The sequence below is a fragment of the Corythoichthys intestinalis genome, chromosome 13 (assembly GCF_030265065.1).
Source record: "Corythoichthys intestinalis isolate RoL2023-P3 chromosome 13, ASM3026506v1, whole genome shotgun sequence".
Taxonomy (NCBI): Eukaryota; Metazoa; Chordata; class Actinopteri; order Syngnathiformes; family Syngnathidae; genus Corythoichthys; species Corythoichthys intestinalis.
In genome coordinates this window covers 38,915,959-38,938,259 of record NC_080407.1, presented here as the reverse complement: position 1 = coordinate 38,938,259, position 22,301 = coordinate 38,915,959, and the positions used below count along the sequence as shown (strand labels likewise).

Below are 22,301 nucleotides of genomic sequence, written 5' to 3'. Positions count from 1 at the left end.
CCATTGTAGTTCTCACTGACAGAAGGGTACTTCTCACGGATGCAGGAGACGACACACGATGGAAGAACACGTCGCTGGCCTCTTCCCAGATGTTCGCCTTTCAACGCCCACTCAAGAACAACCCTATATGCTACCAATCAGAGTTGCCTAAAACAAAACCATAATAGAGGGTGATTCAACAAGAAAGTTCCAAAATCATCATGTTGTAGATCAACAGTATATAATAAAAAGTTACAGAACTCTAGATTATTTAGCAATATACATTTTAAATATACCCAACAAATAAGCAGCACTTGACTACAAGCAGCAGGATTCAAAATGAGGGGAAAAAGAAGCGACTTATAGTCCGCAAGTTACGTAACTTCAAGTGCTCAAAGGTGCCCATCACCGGCACTTGTAATACATGAAATGATACTTGAAGTTATGTTCAACACATTTGCCTATGTCAGGGTTTTATAATGTTTTTCATTTTTGACATATCCCGTGATGATTTAGGCACATTCTCGTAAATAATTGCCATACAGCTACTGCTTTTGGTAATGACATTATGCTTTTACGCTCACAATGCACAATTACAGTTGAGATGATATAACTGCTTACCTGAAGTAGAATGAAGCTTAGAGTATACCATAGGTAGTTTTATAATGAGACCATTACGAATATTCGTCCAGCGGCAAAATAAGGCATGCAGGAATTCACTTACCTCATTGATTAGCTGTCCATTTGGGCCTGCTGGCCTTGTATTTTTTCTTTCAGTTGATCTTGTCAACGAAGAAAAAAATTTTCTAGAACACCTTTGTTGATAAGTGGTAAAAAGTCTTCGTGTTCACTTATGCATCGAAATGCTTTTTCATCGTCACTATGCAGCGATATATTGAGTTCATGAAAACTCGTGTCGGGAAGTTGCGTCGTTGCCACAAAAAAAACAAAAAAAAAAAAAACAAAAAAAAAAACTGTGGTGAAAAGACCAACGTGATATCCCTCCGCCCTGAGTGCCCGGCGCTTGTTCTCTGCAAAGCAACTGAATTACTAATGTTGCTCTTCATACTGCAGTTATAGACATGCAATGGTAAGTTTTAATAACTTTATCCTGAAAACATAGCCAACACTACTGATTGCATGCGTCATCGGTGATTCTCCTGCGTGTATGTTTTTTTTATTGGTATGCTAATTGGGCACATTGACTTGCATTAGCATAGCCACTCGGGAGCCCTGAAAAATAATAAAAGACTAACAAATGCTACGTAATATTTTGAAATCTACTCCACTGACTAATTAACCCCCCCCTAACTCGATGATTAAGCCTGATGTCAAAAAATCCGGAGTTCCCCTTTAAAGCCCATTGAAAATCTTCGGTGGTACTTGAAGGCAGTTACAGCACGCAAGCCCAAAAATGTTAATGAACTGGAGGCCTTTGCCCATGAGGAATGAGCAAGGATACAAGTGGATCCAGGGTTGACCCAAGGGTTTTTTTGAAACCACGGTGGTGGGCTGCACCGGAGTCAGACCACCTCACCATGTTGTGTCACGGCCAAATTGCGTCATATCATGGCAATTTTTTTTTTTTTCCACATTTTGTTTCCCAAGAGGAACCATAACAAAGGAAGACTGTGTTTTTAGCATGGAAATAAGACTGAAAAAGTGCAGGTTGTCTTATATTCGCGGTCTAGACATTATACCCATTCACGACGCTAGATGACGCCAGATTATCATTGAAGCGGCGTTCTGTCATGACAGATCTCCGTTTAACCAGTTTGCATTATTTCACTGCAATGTTTTTCCTTATTCAGACTTGTTTCAGGACTACAGTTACAGTTAGACTTCATTTTGATGGTTAATGCAGTGATTTCAATTTTGTTGTTTTATCACAATAGATTGATTGGTTTATTTACATTTCAAAAACCAAAAGCCATCCGTTTACGAATATGATTGCACTTCAGTTTACATATACGTAGATATTAAGATTTGAATGAGGCAAAACAACATGCTTTTTCTCTCAAATATATTGTTATAATCATTTGTTTCAGATGTACTGAAATTATTTTCTGCATAAAAATTAATTTGGTGTTCAAAAAGTCTTTCTTCAAACTTGAGTCTTGAAAAAGAAGGGGTCGTCTTATAGTCAGGGACATCTTATATTCGGCCCAATACGGTATTTGAAATATTGCATTAGCCAGGCTAATGTCGTAGCTCTCAGCTGCGGTACATGTACGTAAAATGCGTAGCTGATTACAGCTACATTACCCTACGTAATAATATGACTTTTTTTTCTTGTAGCATTAGTACTATTAACATCTCCTTTTTCTAGTATATAGTCCTTTTTCCTTTCATTTGGCCCTAATACTAGTATGTACTTCATTAACCCAACAAGAATAGTCCTTCTGGTAATGGACCAATGGCATAGGTTTTCATAGGGACCGGTAGAGACATAACACTAGGAACTTTTCAGGATGCTCAAATTGTCCCCACCAACTTTTAAGAAACCTTATTTGCATTATATAATGAGTTCATTTATAGAGGTCATTGAGATTGTCTTCTCATATTTTGTAAAGATAGAATTGACCCTACCCTTATTAAGTAAATTACTTTCATTATGTTCAGACAGTGACACCATTTTTTCCCCTCAAACTCACGTTTGATTGGCTGATGACTAAATTACCTTGTTTTCAGTGTAATGCCAGCAGCGTTTGACCTCATTGTTTGTCATTTATTTGTACTTTAAGAATTTAAGTGTTCCCAAATGTTTTGTGAATTAACAATCGTCAACAAAAATGTAATTGCAATATGTAAAAAAAAAAAAAAAACTTATTAGAATGGTCGACTAATCGTTAAAGTGCAGACTAATCGGGAGAAAAATAATCGTTTAGGACTGCCCTAGATTGAAGTGAAGTTATTTGGGGACTGAAACAACTTTTTGATTGTTCAATCCAAAAAAATAAGTTGCTTCAAACAAAGAAAAAACATTTCTAAAAGAAAAATCACTTTCAATCCAGGGCTCCAGACTGCCCCCAATGGGGGTAATTTGCGACTAAAATTAAAGCCTGAGCGAGTATTTTTATCTACTCGCACTCCTTCATGGTTAACTGACTAGTTCGCTGTAATGTAACGAGCTGGTTTGCCAAGGGAAAATACATCAGAATAAAGACTTCCAGGCCACTTCCAGAAGAGAGCGAGACTTACTAGATGGCTGCTCTGAGAGGCACTGCTATCTTCCAAGTGTTGAGTGTGCATTGATTGTAACATTCTAAGTAAAGATGTTGTTTAATCGAGATTTCTTTCGCAACTCTGCGACTACTTGTAAAAGCAGAGTGTGACCACGGTGGGTGCATTCAAATGAGTTCACGAAAGAAACAGTGCTCTTTTTAAAATATGTTGGGTGTTTTGGCTCTCTCGGTCAAAAAGGTTCCCGACCCCCGACTAAAACCCATGACTATCTTTAGATTCTGCATCTTAAAAACTTTTTCATATTTATATTTGGTTTCTGTCATGAATGGGACGCATCCATGTTACAGCTCGGGCTCCCGAGAAAAAAAAAAAAACATTCTGAGATTCTGACAGGATGACAACCTTAATCAAAAATAGGCATGGCAAGAACTAGGTAATTTACAAACACAACTTGAGACAGAATGGCGGACAAGACTTCCTCATCGTAAAGTCGAAATCGGGTAAGTTAGGTACGTCGTAACCCCGGGACTACTTGTAGTCAAGTTGATGCCATGGTGCAAACCTTACGTCTGTTCACGAGTCCATTGCACAGCTACTAAGTAAGCAAAGCCACTATATTAGACAAAGACATTTCCGTACTTATGACAAGGTACCATATTTGATTTCTCCCTCATCTGCAGAAAAAAAAAAAACACTTAAAATGACCTTGGATGGGTCTGGACTCTTCCTCCTCTTTGATGCATGCAGACTCTTGGTGCTCAGGACGATGGTCTTGGCTGACATATAGATCTGCAAGACCACAAACACATGGGCCAAATCTTATTTCATTTGCAAACTTGTCCCCAAATTTGTTTTCTGTTAGAGAAAATTCCTTCCTTGCCAATTTTCTTTTGTTTATTCATGCTTTGTTGTCATCCGATCCAATTCAAATTAATTCAATGGGCTTGACAAAAGAGCGACTAGTTGACATACTTGACGTCAACGATGACGTCAATGTGCTGACGAGCACACCATCCCGTCGACGGTTAATAAAGGGTTAAAAAACAATATATGCGTGGAAAGTTGAGAATGGCAGACGCTCGGGATTCAAGAGGGGAAAGTGGCACAAGGCCGAAAAAGCGCACTAGAGTGACCAAAGCATAGCCTAGTACTCCAGACTCACCGCTGTTCCAGCTATTGAGTCTGGCCACCATTAAGCGGATAAAATTTCCAGGGCGGAGCAGGCCACAGCAAACACAGCGGAGTGGACCAATCAGCAACGGGCGGGACAAGGGACTTGCGCGCGGAAGTAAACATACGAGGAGAGCGGAGTTTATTCAACATGGCTAGCGCGAGTCAGACTGTTGTCAATGACTTGTGTCGATGTGTTTTTGGTAATTTAAAACTGATTTTACCATGGATTGGAACATATTCAGTTAAATAAATGAATAAATGTGTCATTAAAATGCTTCTATTTCAATATTCATTTCTTAATTTCAATACTTATTTCAATTGTTATATAGATTTAAATTTTTATTTATCATTCAAATATTTATTTTATTACAACAGTTATTTCATTCTTGCACTCTTGTTCCCTTTGTACTGCATAAAATAATTTTATTTGTCAATGGCTCATCTAACTCCTAAGGCGGGCGGGGTTTGAGTCGATGGAGTCAAGCTATTGCTTCTTCCTTCCCAACATGGCAGCGATGGCTGAGGTTCTGCATGAGCTCTCTCTGGATTTACTAACAGACATATGAGACTTAGCAGAACATAATGACGCAGAAAATTTGGACCCTGGGCACGTGGCTTACAAAACACAGCGGTTTAGTTTATTACTGCAATCAGGCTAGCCATGTTGGGAAGGAAGGAGACTTGATCAAATCAAAGTCCGCCTAGTTCACAGAGTTTGATGAGCCAATGACAGAAAAAAAATGATTTCATGCAGTACAAGGGGAACGAGAGTGCAAGAATTCATAAAAAGTGAAATAAATGTTGGAATAAATAGTTAGATAAATATTAGGGCTGTCCCAAACGACTAATTTTCTCCCGATTAGTCAGCCGACTATTTTTACGATTAGTCAACTAATCTTACAATAATTTTTTTTTTTTTTTTTTAACTAATTTAGCAATGAAATTTTTGTTGACTCTCATCAATTCACAAAAACATTTTGAAACACTTAAATTCTTTATTAAAGTACAAATAAACAAATAACAATAATGAATCACAAATAAACAATGAGTTCTAATGCTGATAGAATCAACTTGTGCAAAAGAATGGAATGTAAACAGATTCAGAACACTGACTTCACCTTTCCAACATGATTCAAAACAATTCTTAAAAAAATACCTAGCATTAATATTATAGTATACTGTAGTACTATATATAATAGTATTATAATAATTATTCATTGCCAATCAGACTTTTCATAAAGGGTGTCATTTCAAAGGTATTCTTAGTGTAGAATCTGAAGTATGTAGGATTAATTCCAGAAATCGTTATCTATATGACCAACATGAAATGCTTTTATTTTTTAAATGTTTACCGGAAGTACGTTCAGTAAACCGCAAATTTATGCTTGACACTCCGAAAAAAAAACAACTTTTTGTCATTGCATGTGGTGTTAGTAATAGATTTTTTTTCCTTTTGCAAACGCTGTTAGCCAGCGATTTTTCATGTTTGAAGTGTCACCTTTTAACTGCAAGTTTTGGAGGAGGCTGCCTGTTTTATAGCCGGCTAAAGTAGGTCGTATTTTTTCCCCATTCACCTCAATGTCACAATGCTAACGTATATACCGCTTAATATAGATGTGTTTTCTTATTTTGTATGTCTGAACTTTAATTCTACAGCGTGTTGATGAGAGAAAAGAACTGGTGTCTCATATGCCATCAGCACGCACTCGCGCAGCGATAAAACGCAGCTGTGAAAATAAAACGCAGCCGTGAAAATGACCGCCCTCATTTTTATTTACCATGCGATAAATGGACTCATTGCATATCGCGACAGGCTAAGCAACTTCAATAAAACATGTAATTAGTTAGTTAGATGGACTTACAATCTCCTGTCGTTATCATTCACGGCCGACGTGTAGCCAAGCTTGGCATTGAAGAGACAGGACGCAATAGTGTACCCTCCTTTGTTTCTTTAAAAATAAGTCAATGTTTTGGACTCTCTGGTGCGCTTTTTTGGCTTTGTGCCGCTTTCCCCGCTTGCATACCAAGCGTCTGACATTCTGAACTTTCCACGCATATATTTTTTTAACCCTTCATTAACCGTCGACGGGATGTTGTGCTCGTTGACGGATTTACGTCATCGATGACGTCGACTATGTCGACTAGTCGGGACAGCGCTAATAAATACAAACTGAAATAAATTAATAAATGTTTGAAATAAATATATATTGGAATAAATAAATATTTAAATTAATATTGAAATAAAAATTGAAATAAATAAATACACATTGAATAATATTCTCTCATATGAATATTCATCTGAAATTACAACGAGTGACATCAGCACCGAAAAAATGCTAGGCTAGGACGTGACGATTTGGATCAAAGGCACGCCATAAATCTTACGTCAATGTCCACATTGAGGTCGTTTTCACAGGCTTAAACCAGAAGTACTTTCATTAAGTTGAAGTACCTTTCTGCTTGCCTGGCATGGCCACACTGTTCTCCCTGTATTTTTCAAACACTGAGAGAAAAGTCTGGGAACCATCCCATTAACGGCCTCTCGAGCAGGTACAAAATCAATCGACAAATCAGATTTGTTTATTTGTGTGACGTGTTCTTAACGAGCAACGTCACTCTTGCGCGTTGGAAGTCGTCTTCACAACAACACATACGGTGAACAGGAGAGCCGAGAATATGTTCCAATCCACGGTAAAATCTGTTTTAAATTACCAAAAACATATCGACACGAGTCATTGACAACAGTCTGTCTCGCGCTAGCCATGTCGAATAAACTCTGCTCTCCTCGTATGTTTCCTTTCGCGCGCAAGTCCCTCGTCCTGCCCTCGTCGTTTAACTAACGTCACGTCTGCCCGTCGCTGATTGGTCCACTCCGCTGTCTGTTTGCTGTGCCTTGCTCCGCCCTGGAAATTGTATCCGCTGAATGGTGGCCAGACTGAATAGCTGGAACAGCGGTGAGTCTAGTGTACCAGGCAACCTTTCTGCAGCTTTTTCTCCCCATTTCCAACTCCGCGCAGACGTAGTTAGGAGCAACAACAGGAAAACCGATGCGATTTTCAAAATAAGGCGTGTAAAGGAACAATTTATATTTGACGGGCTATTTCAGCCGACTTATGCCAAATAGTGTGTAAATAATGAGCTATAGACCTCCTTTTACATTGTTCAAATTACGATGTATCTTCAAATCTTGAAAAAAAAAAAAAATCTCAATTGCAATGCCTGGCAGCTTTTAACTTGGTGTGGCGGTGCATCATAAATAATTTTTATGTTGGGGAAACAAAAATATTGTCCTTAATAATTTGTAAAGCCGATTCTAAAACACCAGACGCCTTGAATATTGTTAATTTTAACGGACGCGGCGTTTATTTAAAAAGTAATAGTATTACTCCGAGAATACATTTCGAAGTAATTGTTCGAGAATAAAAGTTGTATTATTACGTCGGGCTAATGTAGCTGAACAAGCAACCTCCGTTAAAATCAACAATATTGAAAGCATCTTGTGTTGTAGAATTGGTTTTACAAATAAGGAAATCCACATTATTTTGCCTTATCTACATCAATTATAATCAAGAGAGAATTTATATTAATGCTTTGTCGCAGCTCCCAGCTAACATGCATGTACGTCAAGTAATATTGTTACTTTTTTTTCCTCGAAGCAATAGTACAACTTTTATCTCGTAGCCCTTTTTTCAATTTATTTATTCCAAATTTATTCAGGTTTTTTTTACGTACTTAATTCCATTGATATGTGACATTTATGCGGATAACAATATATACATACCACAAAAAGAAAAAGTAAACAGTGAAGTCACAGTATTCCGAGTGTTTACATTCTGTTCTTCTGCACTAGTTGATGCCATCAGCATTTGACCTCATTGTTTGTATTTTATGTGTTTTTGTACTTTGGGGAAAAAAATGAAGTGTTCCAAAATGTTTTTGTGAATTAATAACAGGCATGAAAATGGGTCAGGGGTTAAAAAGGTGAGAAGGGTGTGGAGGAAATATGTTCCAGTACACTGTACACCCCAACAAAATATTGAGCTCTGTCAACCCACACTGTGTTTCAGCAGGGCCGTGCAGAGACCGGTGGAGGGGCAGGTGCTCGTAGATCAAAAGGGGCACATGAACAAGTATTTAATACACCTTAAACAACATAAATTCAATTTTAACCAGCTTTAGATAATAATTGGCTGCGACTGTGACATACTTTAATTGGGAGGGGGCAACAGTGAATAGAAATCATAACTGTCATCAACACTTTCTGGCTGTGACTCAGTCAGTCTGCCTCTTTTCTTCCTTCAACCTCTGCATCAAAACTTCCTTCTTCAACTTGTTCATCTGAGAACAAACCACATCAGATGGTCACTGAGCCACCAACAGCACAGTTTTCTCAAAACTATTATCTCATTATTATCCATACTTAACAACTCTAGCACCTAATGATTAATAAAGCAATGACATAAAATCTTATAGAAAAATAACATTGTAATTGCATTTATAATTGTATTTAATACCCGACTATCCTTGCAAACTTGTTCTTACTAGGTCTGCTATTCACCCAGCTGATGAGGTATCCACTGTCTTTAGCAGCCTCATCCAACTCCTTTTTTTATCCCTCAATCTCCTTTCCCTACGAGGCATGTCTATGTAATGAAATATAAATATTTAAAAAAAAAAAAAAAAGCTTTTACTTTTAAAGCTTTCTTAATTTCTTTCTCTCAATAACGATGGAGGTAGATTTGTGTTTTTATTATTCAATCAAAAAACAAAGTTACTTCTATCAAAAACAAAGTTGCTTCAATCAAAATACAGTATATACTTTTAATCCCAAAAAAGTCACTTCAATACAAAAATTGTTTTTGATTGCAAAAATAAATTTGAGACAAAAAAGCATTTGAAAACTATTTTTCTTGATTGAAACAAATGTTTCCTTTGAAGTAATGTTGTTTTATGTTTGGGCCACATTTTGGCTAGGACATTTGTGTCTTTATTATTCAATCAAATAAGTTGCTTCAAACAAAAAAAATATATATATATAAAAAGAAAAACTTTGCACATGTGTCAATCACCGTTTAACAAAGCCTGAGAGGGTTTGAGTAGACTCACTATGAAGCATTTAATAAAGCCAATCATTTTCTTACTACTTTATTCTTGTTGAAAAATAATTCGGTGGGGCAGTAGCATGTTTAAAACTTATCATAATTCTTACATTTTGAAGTGCTTGAAAACCATTTATAAATGATACTTTGGTGAAAAAAAGTGAAAAAACATGTCTTGTATACATGTATCTTTTTTCCAATGTAAAATCTGAATAAATACATTGAACACGCACAAAAAAATGGGGGGGGGGGGGGGGGGGGCGCTACTTTGCGGTTTTCACTTATTGCGGCGGATTCTGGTGCCCATTAACCGCGAAAAACGAGGGATCCCTGTATTTCTGAAAAGCTTTAAGAAGCAAGAGTCATTCCTACCACTCGTCGGGCCGGTGTTGTGCCGACACTGGCCGTCAGCTCAAGTCCCAGCCGAAAATAACGCGTCTCAGGCGAACAACGGGAGCGATACGAGGCGCCCCCCTCCATCCGAGAGCAGCCGCTTGATTTGACTCAACAGTGTGTTTCTTCATTTATATTACCGCTAAATACACAGGCTTGACGCCAATTTAACGGGAGCTATTTTTTTTCATGGGAGATTTGGCTCGCTCTGGCAGTGTTCAACGCAAGCTGCAACGAATGGCAGTAACTTTTTTATATCGCAAAATGTGAAAACGATTGAAACCATTACTCACCAAATTCAATCTGCTGGCAAATACAGGCAAGTGTGTATGCTGCGCTCTGGTCTGCCCCGGTGTGGGTAAGGCCTGCTTTTTGTTTTCGCAGCTTTGCAATCCAACCAAAGGCTCTCCGAGCACTCCATGTACACATATGGCGTGCGCGCGTTTGGAATAATGCAGTACTTCTCAAATGGTGGGGCGCGCCCCCCCAGGGGGGCGCAGAGCGATGCCAGGGGGGGCGCGAGTGACCTCGGGGAACATGCTTTTTTTTTTTTTTTTTTTTTTTTTTGCCGTACTAGAATAAAGTGTACTTGCACATCCACTCCGTGGGTGGCAGTGGCGCTCTCATTTTCAAAGTGCGTGCAGTATTTTTGAAATAAGCAAGAGCACACGGAAGAGACTCATGCAGAGCTGGACTCACGCAGCGACCCACTGTCTTCTTCGGTTCTCACGTGTCCGGCCGAGAAGTGCCGTTTTCGGCTTGGGATCGTCACGACCACCGCCCTCACCTACGGTTCTCCCTCGGCCGCCGAGAATGCGCTTTTTTCGGGCCGTTTGCCTTTGACTTTTAATATAGTGGGAAATGAGGAAAGACCACTGTTTACTGAGTCTAAAAATGATTATAGCGGAGAAGCCAAATCAGTTAAGACGCCACTTAAAGACATTAGACCTCAATCTCATTGATAAGCCGCTTGATTGTTTTTCAGCGAAAATGTGCCGAATATTGCCAATTGTCACAATCGTCCCGCTCTGTCAGTGTTATATCAGTAAACCAGTGAGCACTGTGGTGAATCAGCGAAAATAAAAACTTTCCTTCTGTCCAGAGACCTTTTTCCCCCCTTCTATTCAGTTTTGTTTTTTTTCGGTCAAATTTTTTGGCATGTTGTCCTGAAGAGTAAATGTTTCTAATCAATTTGAATTTGTTATTATTTACTGATTTTATTACATTTTATTTTTCAGTATCAAATGGTCAAAAATGTACCTTGAGTGTATTTTTACAGTTTGGATGTGACTTTTTTTTTTTTTTTTTTTTTAACTTCAGGCAAATTGATGCGCATTAAGTCTTTTCTGTTACAAGCAACACAATGTTAAAAAAGTTATACTTTATTATAAGTTGATCTATGTTACTTTTTTTCTTTAATAGAAAAAAAAGGACACAATGTTAGGCTGAGGCGTACTTATAATAGTAATATAGACGAATGATACTATTTACAGTGGCGGCAGAGAGTTGGGGGGGCGCGAAACATTTACGTCTTCCTTGGGGGGGCGTAACAGAAAATAATTGAGAAGCACTGGAATAATGGAACGCAGCTTGGGCCGATGATTGGTTCTCGTCAGCGAAGCGTCTAGAAGGATTTGCTGACTGTGTTCTTAAGTGCTCAGTTTACGTACTAAATTAATCACAGGATGATAATAATAATAATAATTAAATAAAACCTCCCGACCCCTCCCCCTCCTCCCAAAAAGAATTTCTCCTCGGATCTACGCAATTCACGTAGGTCGCCCTTTTTGACTTCAAAACGGCGAATTTCGCCGAAAGGTGAGAGATTTTCATGCCTGTAATAATCGTCAACAGAAATTTAATTAAAAGATAAGTAAAAAAATATATATATGTATATATATATATATATATATATATACAGTATACATATATTGGACGAGTCGACTCATCGTTAAAGTCTGCAGACAAATGGGGAGAAAAATACTCATTTAGGACAGCCCTAGATTGATTTTTTTTTTTTTTACTTGATTGAAACAACTTTTTCGATTGAGGGAATGTTGTCTTGATTTTGGGCCACATAGGACACGAAGGACATTTGTGTGTAATTCCATCAAAAAATAAGTTGCTTCAAAACAAAGACAAAATATTTTCAAAAGAAAAATCGCTTCAATCAAAAAAGATTATGTTTTTCAATCCAAGGCTCCAGACCGCCACCAAATGGGGGCTTTTTGCGACTAAAATTGGAGACAGTGCAAGTATTTTTTTCATTTACTAACACATGTGCGACAAGTAAGATTGCCATTTTTTTCTGACACACTCTTTCACGGTTAAATCGACTAGTTTGCTGTAATGTAACGAGCTGGTTTGATAGCCTTATTTTGATTGAAGCAACTTTTTTGTTGTTGCTATTGAAAAATGACACAAATCTACCTCCATTATAAGTAAAGGTGTGTGAAATTTCAGATTCTTAGATTATTCGCGATTCAGCCGCTGAAGATTCGAGAACGGTTCACAAACATCCAAATTCCGATTTAAAAAAAATGCTTACTAAAGCGGAACTAAAACACAGTCAGCACGGTCTTCGGGATGCAATGAGGAACGGACCCAGAGTAAACATCCACATAAACCGCCGACAGATGCTACAAAAAAAAACGCCCAGTTGCTGTAACCTTCGCCCACGTTACTAAAAACTACGTCCACATAATGCTACGGTATATATCACATTATATACAACTAGATGCGAAATGACTCGCAGGCGTGTGTAAACAGACGCCATCTTAATTCAGTAGACTTCTCAGGAAGGCTCTGTTGTAGCAAACTTTCCAAGCAAGGCTAATTCACTTTTTAAATACTCCTAAATCGGCAAAATTTTTGACTTGAATCTATCAACATTAAATGTAATTGAAAGTAGCTTTAAACTCTTTTTTCAGAATTGTGACTTGAGTATTTTATTTAATGTTTTGAACTGTTAACTTGATACTGAAATAGTACTTTATTTAAGCCTGGGAGGATTTTTGTACTATTTTTGTAACTAATGTATGAAACTATTAGGCTCGAGCGTATGACGTGGCACTCGCGAGGTTTCCGCCGCTATCGCCATTACGGATGCGGTAAACATAAACAGTGAGGCATTTCAACACAGGTTGCTCTTTAAAAATGGTTGGAAATTATTGTGCGGTAAAGAATTGCAACAAACGATCGAATAGAAAGGAGAATGTACAGCTCGACGGAACACCATTGAGTTTCTTCCGGATCCCTAAATGGAGAAAAGGCGAGGGAAAGGTCATATCTGAACTTACCAAACGTCGAAGAATGGCATGGGTGGCCTCGATCAGAAGGAAGGGCATAACGTTTGATTCTCCAGTTACACACAGTTTGCTCTATGCACTTCCACACTTAATTTCGTTTGTTTACGCAAATTTCGGTAACTTTATGCCCGAAGTCGGCCTGTTGTTAGCTATAGCTACAGCTAAACAACTAGCATGAATACATGTGCATTGTCTTCATAAGACATAATTCCTGTCGTTGCTAAATGAAAAGTCTGTAATATTTTGACGTGAGAGAGTGGCAAAGAATTTGTACACTGGCTGCATTTTCTGCAACAAAAAATTTGTACATCCGTGGTCACAGACTAATGTAAACACACATTGCCTACCTTTGCTAGAAAGATGGTGTTGCCGTTTGCTATGGTCATAATGTGCAGATCCTGCACCCATCCACAGCAAAACTGTTCGTAGCTTTGTAGCGATTTGTAGTTACGGAATTGCTGATGAGTGTAGTAACTTACACCAAACACTAAATACAGCATGATGTCCATTTCGCATAGTGGTGGAAGCTTGTCGACATCTTTATTCCAATTGTGTTCGGCTTGCTCGTAAGGGTCAACATTGTTCACATCCGGGGCCGGATGTATGGGTGGGCCGGGGTGGGCACGGCCCACCCAGATGTGAGTCGTGCCCACCCAATCAAAATGTCGGGAATATCTATTGTAGCGTCGCACTGGATATAGAGAACGCACGAAGAGTTGGTCTCACCTACTTTTTTATAGCAGGATTAACGGTTACTGTTGGCCGCAACAACGCCGAACAAGCAATCACTTAAACAAGCTGTTTTTCCAACCTCGTTTGTTATCCGCGCGCTTCCTTTCTCTCCTCCAGGCACACACACACACACGCACCCTCCGCTCGCCCCGCCCACTCCTACTCATCCAACCACACACACCCAATCTGTACCAGAAGCGTTCGCTGACGGTAGGAAGCTGATAGAACAGCAATAATACTGTGGGGTCGTTACACTAAATATTCGGTCAAAGAAAGTAAAAAGATATCACAATATCTGTACCAATACCATATTATTGGGTGGGCAGCCGTTTTCCTCCCGACAGAACATAAAAAAATATTTTTGCCAGCGATGCCGAGTAGCTGTAAAAGCTGTAGTAGTACCAAGTAGCTCTACCGATTTCACCAATGAGACGTCGCAAAAATAATCACATGACTCTATTATACAAATCAGGCGCAAGCTTGCCGTCCTAGCTTCACGCCAGCCTGCTCAATCGTGTGGTCTTTAGTACCGTAAAAAAAATGAAGTATTTTATATTGAGCGCTGCTCTCAACAGGATTCAAAAGTGCGGATTTCAACCTCTATATCAGTTTTTATTTGGCATTGATTGACCAAGGATAACCGGATATATGCTCCTTTTAATTTCTAAATAGTAATGATGAAGAAACTCCTCACTATTCAAACTAGGAACTATTTTTTCCACCAGAGGGCACTCATGCTCTTTGGACGAAGAATGCCTCGTTTATATATTTTTTTCTCTCATTGGAATACATTTTTTTTGTATTTCTTTGGCTTTATGCGGTTATGTAATGTGTTATTGTCCAGTATCATTATAACAACGGTTCATATACCATTGTAAAAAAAAATAAAAATAAAAAAAATAAGCAGTTACTCAAAATGTCACTCTTAATTGAGTATTCTTTTCACTGCATACTTGTTTATTTGTACTTGAGTACATTTTTTGGATGACTACTTTTACTCTTACTTGAGTAATATTAGTTTGAAGTAACACTACTCTTAGTTGAGTAAAAATGTTGGCTGCTCTACCCACCTCTGTGTTTAAATATTGCAATTTAAATTTGCTTATAAAATCCAGACACTTATTCTGGAAGTTTTCAAAATGTTTCTTAAGTAGTTTTTAAAAACAAAGGTTTAATCAAACGGTGTACCAATGAAACCATTACATATGCACTGCAAAACCCAAACCCCAAAAAAAAGAAAAGCTTCCCTTGTTTTCCGTGTAAATATACTAGAAATAAGTGAAATTATCTGCGAGTACTACAATTATATTTACTCACTTAGATTTATTGAAATAAGAAAAATACCTAGTTGAAAATAAGCTTAAAAAACTTGTCAGAAATGTTTTTAAATTCAAGAATAGAGATTGTTCAAAACATTATTTGAAAGCATTTTTCTCTTGATTTAGGTGAAAAATGACCAACTTGTAGTTGTATGGCCTTAATAAGAACAAATACTGTAGCAATAGTAATATTTACTTAAAGTAAGTGGAAGAATCTGATGCATTAATCGGTTAACCAGCCGTTAACACTCAGAACAAGATACAGAAAATTATTCGACTAGATTTAAGAAAAATTAAAGAAATGCAGAGGGTAAAAAAAAAAGACTGCATTGGGGGTGCCCCCTCAAGATTTCTTAGTGCCCACTCTGGTGGGTAAACCTAGATCCGGGCCTGTTCACATCCTTAAAATTGCTCACATATCTGTCCTTCGCCGTGGTAACAAGTTTGTCTCTGTATCGAACTGGCAAGTTTTCCTAATTTTTTTCCATCTTTGGCACTCGTACTTGAATTGTATTTGCCGTTAAGTTTAAATGTCCCGTGACGCAGACGTGCTTCCGAAATGGCTGCGTTGTCGCAAATCTCGCATGATCCCGTGCTGCTGTGACGTAAACGCTCGAGCCTAATAAAAGCAGCTAATAGCTGGGGAGGCACTAGTGACGAGATTTGTCGTTCACTTGAGCAAACGAATCCATTCCGGTTCGTTCAGTAAAAAGATTCGTTCAAACAAATCGTTCAACGAATCGTTCGCCCCCCTCATCTCCCTCCCCGCCCAAACGAATCGTTCGGTTACTGAACGGGAAGTGACATTGCCGAACGAATCACCAAAGACCGCTTCGCAGTATAACTGAACGGGAAGTGACATTGCTTGGTCCCTCCCTCTCTTCCACATTGACCACTCGTCGTAGTTTCAGAAATGAGTGACAGGCGGTATCATTCTGCTTTCACAGACAGCCTCGTCTCCCTCCTGCTGCTGCAAAAGCGAGGGAGAACTTCCGCGTCGTCTGTCCTAGTTCTATGGGCTCAAAGTCATGGCTCGTGCTTGCATTTCGATTTAGGACACGGTTAAACATTTTCCTTTTGTGAGGGGAGTAGGGGGCGGGGGCGCACGGACTTTCTTTAGCAGGTTCTTGATCACACATACATATACAGCATGTTTGCTGTCACGAAAATAAAAATACATCGAAAGTTTAATTTCTGAATATGGAACGACCAACACATCATATTTACATCTCGCTCTGTTGTATTTTTGTTTTTTAGTATTAAGATGATCGTGTTGAATTTTTGCACTGGTATTAATAAATAAAATAATCCGGTCAGCTCCCCTGTCGTCCCGCATCTCAGATCGTCAAATGCTGACGAGAAATAATTGTTTGCTCTTTACGATGTCGCCTTTCTACTCTCATTAGTCTGTTAAGAAAAATGTAGACATATTGCGACATCTCCCGTGTCCGCGTGCTTTGTTTTTGGGCGCTTGAGTAGCACATGATGGACGGATTGACATAATTTGTCAAACCAACCAACACCTGACACGAAGAAAAAAAAAAAAAAACACTCGGAAAAAAATTACATGTATATACAGTTTCATTGCAAATCAGTATTATGGTGATCATATTGTTTTTTTGCACTGGTATTAATAAATAAAATAATCCGGTCAGCTCCCCTGTCGTCCCCGCATCTCAGATCGTCAAATGCTGACGAGAAATAATTGTTAGCTCTTTACGATGTCGCCTTTCTACTCTCATTAGTCTGTTAAGAAAAATGTAGACATATTGCGACATCTCCCGTGTCTGCGTGCGTTGTTTTGGACGCTTGAGTAGCACATGATGGACGGATTGACATAATTTGTCAAACCAACCAACACCCGACACGCTGACACGAAAAAAAAAAATAAAACACTCGGGGAAAAATTGACATGTATATACAGTTTCATTGCAAATCAGTATTATGGTGATCATACTAAATATTTTTTTCTGTGCACATATGAGGTAAATATCGCTGCCATCAAGCCTCCATATAATGACAGTTCTCTGCCCGCTTCACTGCCGTCACGCGACCGCAGCTCAGCTTTTGCTTGCCTCGTAGCTACCCGTGTTTTAAATTACTGTAAATTTGATAGTATGTCGTCATAGGCAGTCACGAGTTTGTTGAGAAAAGTACTACTCTAAACAATGCTCGCTAGATTTGTGTGGTGTTTTTGTCTGTTTGAGCAGCATTTGATAGGCTCCACGTTAACAAATATGTGACAAAGTCATTTCCTTTCATTTTCTGATTCATTCACCGCATAGTCATTACTGGAAAATCAAGTTAGCAGCAAGCTAGGTCAGGAACCGGAGGACCGAGTCACTGAACGGGAAGTGACAAAACTCAGTCTTGCCCCCCTGCCTGCACGCTGGCTGCTTATTGGCCACACGTGGACGTGAGTGACAAACGCCCTGATTCTGTTTCCGGTCCCTCCCCTGCCCGCGATGAGGCTGGCGTCTGATTGGTCGTGTGCGATGTCAGAAGACGCTGCCGCTTGCTCAACGCCCTCCCACGCAGCGAACAAGCACCACCTTCATAGAACGAATCAGTGCAGATGATGATTAGTTCGGTGTCGTTCACCAAAACAATTCGTTCAAAAAGAACGAATCGTTCGCGACCGATACAACACTAGGAGGCACCAATAATAGGGAATGGGACGTACTACGTCACTGTTTGGCTAGGCCGCCATGCTGGCAATATCCTTCCTAGTACGTCCCATTCCCTATTGATTTATAATCGAATCATAGCCTCTGAATTGTATTCGTAATCGAATCGTTAGGTGCTCAAAGTTCCCACCTTTAAAAATAAAACAAATAGAATGAATAAAAACCTAAGTATCTCGAGGCCGAGCCGAGTGTCCTCTTTTTGGAAATCAAAGTACGGTCAATCAAGCCAATTTAGGGTCCAAGAGCGGAATTTCAAACCACCCGAGTGTTTTCCGCCATAACCAAATTTCCCTTTCGGAGGGTCAATCAAGGATTATCTTCATGATTCAAAACGATAGATGTTCAATACCCTGGGGACAAAAAATGAATTTTACTGCATTTCCCGAATCGGTGCACAAACCTGGTAGCCTGCGAAGAACAACTTTTACTTGCATTTTGCAAGCATTCGATAGTTGATGTTGTCGCTGATGTTTCGCACCACAAAGTTCCGCCTCTAACTTTTCGGCTGGCGTCCTTCTTGCTCGCATTTTGCACACTTTAGGAGGCTCCCACTTGATGTTCAAGCGACGAACCACGTTTTTCCTGTTCGGAAGCTAAGCTAAGGTAAACCAAGATAACTAGGCTCCGAAGCTTCAACAAGCACAAAGACCACTTGAAGATGGACGGTTCCAGTTAAGTAGTTCTGAACCTCCTGCGTCGCAATGTGGGTTAAACTCCGCACAAAAAGCAGCGTGTTGCTGAGCACGTTTTATTTTTCGTAGCTTCTTTCTTAGCTTAGCTCCCGCAGCTAATGGAGCGTACCAACTCTCTCAATAACAGAGGAGTGTCCTAACAACTAGAACGAACAGAGCACACAAAAAAGTTCGGGTCATTTTTTGCGATAAATTGGGGGGCTTGAGATATTAATTTCGAGTGATGACGTCCCTCTAAGACCCTCATTTACTGCAAAATGGTTCAGAATTGGGGCCATTCGTTTGTGCTAGTTGTTAGGACACCCCTCTGTTGTTGAGAGAGTTGGTACGCTTCATTAAAATCACAGAGGGAGAGAATTGGTACTTGGGATGGGCGATACCAGTGAGGCCAGATATTGCGATCCCGAACGAATTAATAGTAGCATGTTACCGTTCTCTATTGATAGATAATTACAAACAAATCCAATAAACTATAGTCACTTGCAATAAAAAAAAAAAAAAAGTAATAATAGTTAATATTAGAAATACAGTAAGGGGAGATGTGTCTATCTAAAATGTTAAGTAATAAATTATGTATTTTTTATACCCAACTTGCTTGCGAGTAGTTTACTTGACTATCCTATGGAATGTGATGTGGGCTGATTTGTTCTCATTGTATAAAAAAATAATAAAATGGAGACTCACATTTAGGTTACAGTAATACTTCACTGTTAAATATGTCACTATGGTAATTTTACCTTTTTTTATATAATACGGGATGAACTTTGCTTTTCACAAACAAGATGTAGCTATAACTTTCCATTACAAAGCATATTCAATAGTGCTGCAAAGTTCTTTTTATGTAAGATGACAAAAATGCCATATTTATCGTTTCATATTGCACATCAGCCACTAATGCTTATATCGTCTCTGATTATCTATTAATTAGCAACTACGTTACCTGAATAAGTCCTGCCTTTCGCAAACGCCACTTCTAAAGTACTTTGCTTTGCTTCGGCGGCGTGGTATTGTCGTTTCTCATGTCCTCCTCGGCTTGAGCGGCACGTTTTTCCATTTAGTTCGTCGTGTGCTTCGGGATGCACGTTTCTTAAGTGTTTCGTGAGGTTTTTGGTATAACCAAAATATCTGACAGTTTTGGCACAAACTGTGCACTTAGCCTCGTTGCCATTTATTAAAATGAAATATGTCCAAACCGGACTTCTTTTACGATCCGTCGTCGATGCCGCAGCCATGCTACCACTAGCTTCCCAATGTTTGTTTGTTGTTACTGTGTTGGTGCCTCGTGAGAGGGGCGGAGGAAAAGCATGTTGATCGACACAGGATAGGGACGTAAATGGGGGCGGGAGCAGACACCGGTGCTCTGCTTATGTGCGTGTAGAATGCGAAAGGGAAAAGTCGTACAAAGAGTGCACAAAAATATACCCAAAAAATAGACAAAGAAAATATAATATATTAATTCCAAATATCGATACTTTTGCTTGGGGATCGATACCTAAAACTTAACTCGCTGGATCGAAATATCGATATTTTGGTATCGATCCGCCCATACGTAGTTGGTACGCTACATTAACATACCATAACAGAGGGGTGTCCTAACAAGTAGCACAAACGAATGGCACTAATTCGGAACCATTTTGCAGTAAATGAGGGCTGATATCATTGCTAGAAAAACACACATAATAGGACACCTTGCAGCTTGGCTTTTAATACTGTCCTATACCAATTTGTGACTTTCCACCTCCATGATGAAACATTCTTCGTCCATGTTTGCTGGTGTATAAACTGTGAATAAGCAACTGGGCTGTTACCTCCAGGCCCAGCTCCGCCCATTTTGTCAGATGCATGTCCGGCAAATATAGAAAATAGCCTATACCATCCGGCGGGCTGCGGCACACCAGAGATGGTCCGCAGTCAATCTGGAGCACTGAAGCGGCCGGTATACGTTGAACAATAGGATATAATGGGAACGGATTGGCTCCGGCGCTATTTTTTTTACTGGAGTCGGACCGGAACCGCAGCGACGATGCATCTGGTGTATTTGGGCCGTTATACGTCATCCTTCCGCAATGTATCCGTCACGTAGACCCTCATCAGAGAGCACATTCTTTCACTTTAGAACAGGGGTCGGGAACCTATGGCTCACGAGCCATATCTGGCTCTTTTGACGGCCGCATCTGGCTCGCAGACAAATCTAATTATGAAAAAAAAAGAAAGCTTTGTTATACTCCTTTGCGCGTTGCGCAAAATGGCAACGATCCATGGCGACTAGAAAGCCGGTTCACAGTTATTTTAGTGGGAAAGTGGCAAACATACATGTCGTTGCGTCTATCTATCTATTTGTCTATCAATCGCATTGGCAACGCAGATAAGGCAGACACTGATCGAGTGGGGTCGCCGTATTTTGCTGTCAAAAAGAGCGGCCGATGTGCGCATGTGCGTAGTTTTCCCACGGTTTCAGTTTCGTTTTCCCCGCCAATTTTAGCAACCCTTTCGAGATAATGGCAAAAAGAAAAAAAGACGAGGAGTATCGTACTTTTCAGCAGGAATGTACAGAGGAATTTCTGCGGGTTCTGCGGTGTGTCTAATATGCAATGATAAAATTGCATCTATGAAAAGGTCAAATATAAAACGGCACTTCGACACCCGCCAAACTACATTTGCATCGAAATATCCAGCGGGGGACAACAGGAAGAAAGCATGTCAAGAGGTTCTTACAAGAGTGCAAGCTAGTCAGTAGTAACTCCGTGTTTGGACCAAACAAGGTGATTGGAATTTGGCTAGCTTCGCTGGCGCGTTAGCAATTGTGAGGAATGGGAAGCCCTTCACCAATGGGGAGTACGCCAAAGCTGGATGTTGCCAGTGAACTTTTTGACGACTTTGCGGATAAAAACAAGATTATTAAACCGATAAAAGACATGCCCCTGTCAGCAAAAGCTGTTCACGAACGTACCATCATGATGTCAGTTCAAAATGAGGCAACGCATGAAGGACATAAATTCGGCTCCATTTTTTTCATTCGCTTTGGATGAGTCAACGGACTTAAGCAATTCATCACAGTTCAGCGTGATCGCAAGGTATGTTGTCGTTTACACAGTTCGTGAGGAAAGTCTGGCAGTTTTGGCGATGCAAGGGACAACAAGATGGAAAGATTTATTCAAGTCCTTCATTGAGTTTGCTAAAGAAAAAAAAATCTACCAATGGACAAACTTGTGCTCCGTGTATGGTTGGAAAAAACATAGGATTCGTGTCATTTCTTCGTGAACATGAAAAGAGATGTATCCTAAGTTTCTCAGTGCCTATCAACCAGACTACAAAGCCATCAGCAACACCATGCAGCACCAGAAGTCGCATTAATGGTGAGAAATACTCATCATTGATTAGCAACAGCATAACAATGTTATTAAAAAGAATTCAGAGACTGATTGTACTTTAAAAATGTTGAAATTACATAAAATGCACACATTACTTGTATTTTTAGTTTTAAACATATTGTATGGCTCTCACGGGATTACATTTTAAAAAATGTGGTGTTTATGGCTCTCTCAGCCAAAAAGGTTCTCGACCCCTGCTTTAGAACATTCAGATTGTGTCATACACTCAGATTCCTCGCTTGTTTCAATTAATTCCTGGATAGCAATTTACCTCAAAGATAAATGAAGTAGTTTTCCCATTTGATTTGCTTTTCATTCATTAGAATAGAATAGAATAGCCCTTTATTGTCATTATACGGTTG

General features: G+C 39.4%; 1 protein-coding gene across 2 annotated transcripts in view; it reads right to left on the bottom strand.

Annotated features, from left to right (window-relative positions):
- LOC130927676 (gastrula zinc finger protein XlCGF26.1-like) overlaps nt 1–18,643 on the bottom strand; it is a 47,630-nt gene extending 28,987 nt beyond the window's left edge. For both annotated transcript variants that reach the window (XM_057853630.1, XM_057853629.1), the window contains exons 1-2: nt 18,277–18,643; nt 3,871–3,954 (exon numbers count right to left, since the gene is read on the bottom strand). In XM_057853630.1, coding sequence (XP_057709613.1) covers nt 3,871–3,954; nt 18,277–18,403 — 211 coding nt within the window. In that variant the 5' untranslated portion in view covers nt 18,404–18,643. The remainder of the gene's footprint in view (nt 1–3,870; nt 3,955–18,276) is intronic.
- Nucleotides 18,644–22,301: the final 3,658 nt, after the last annotated feature.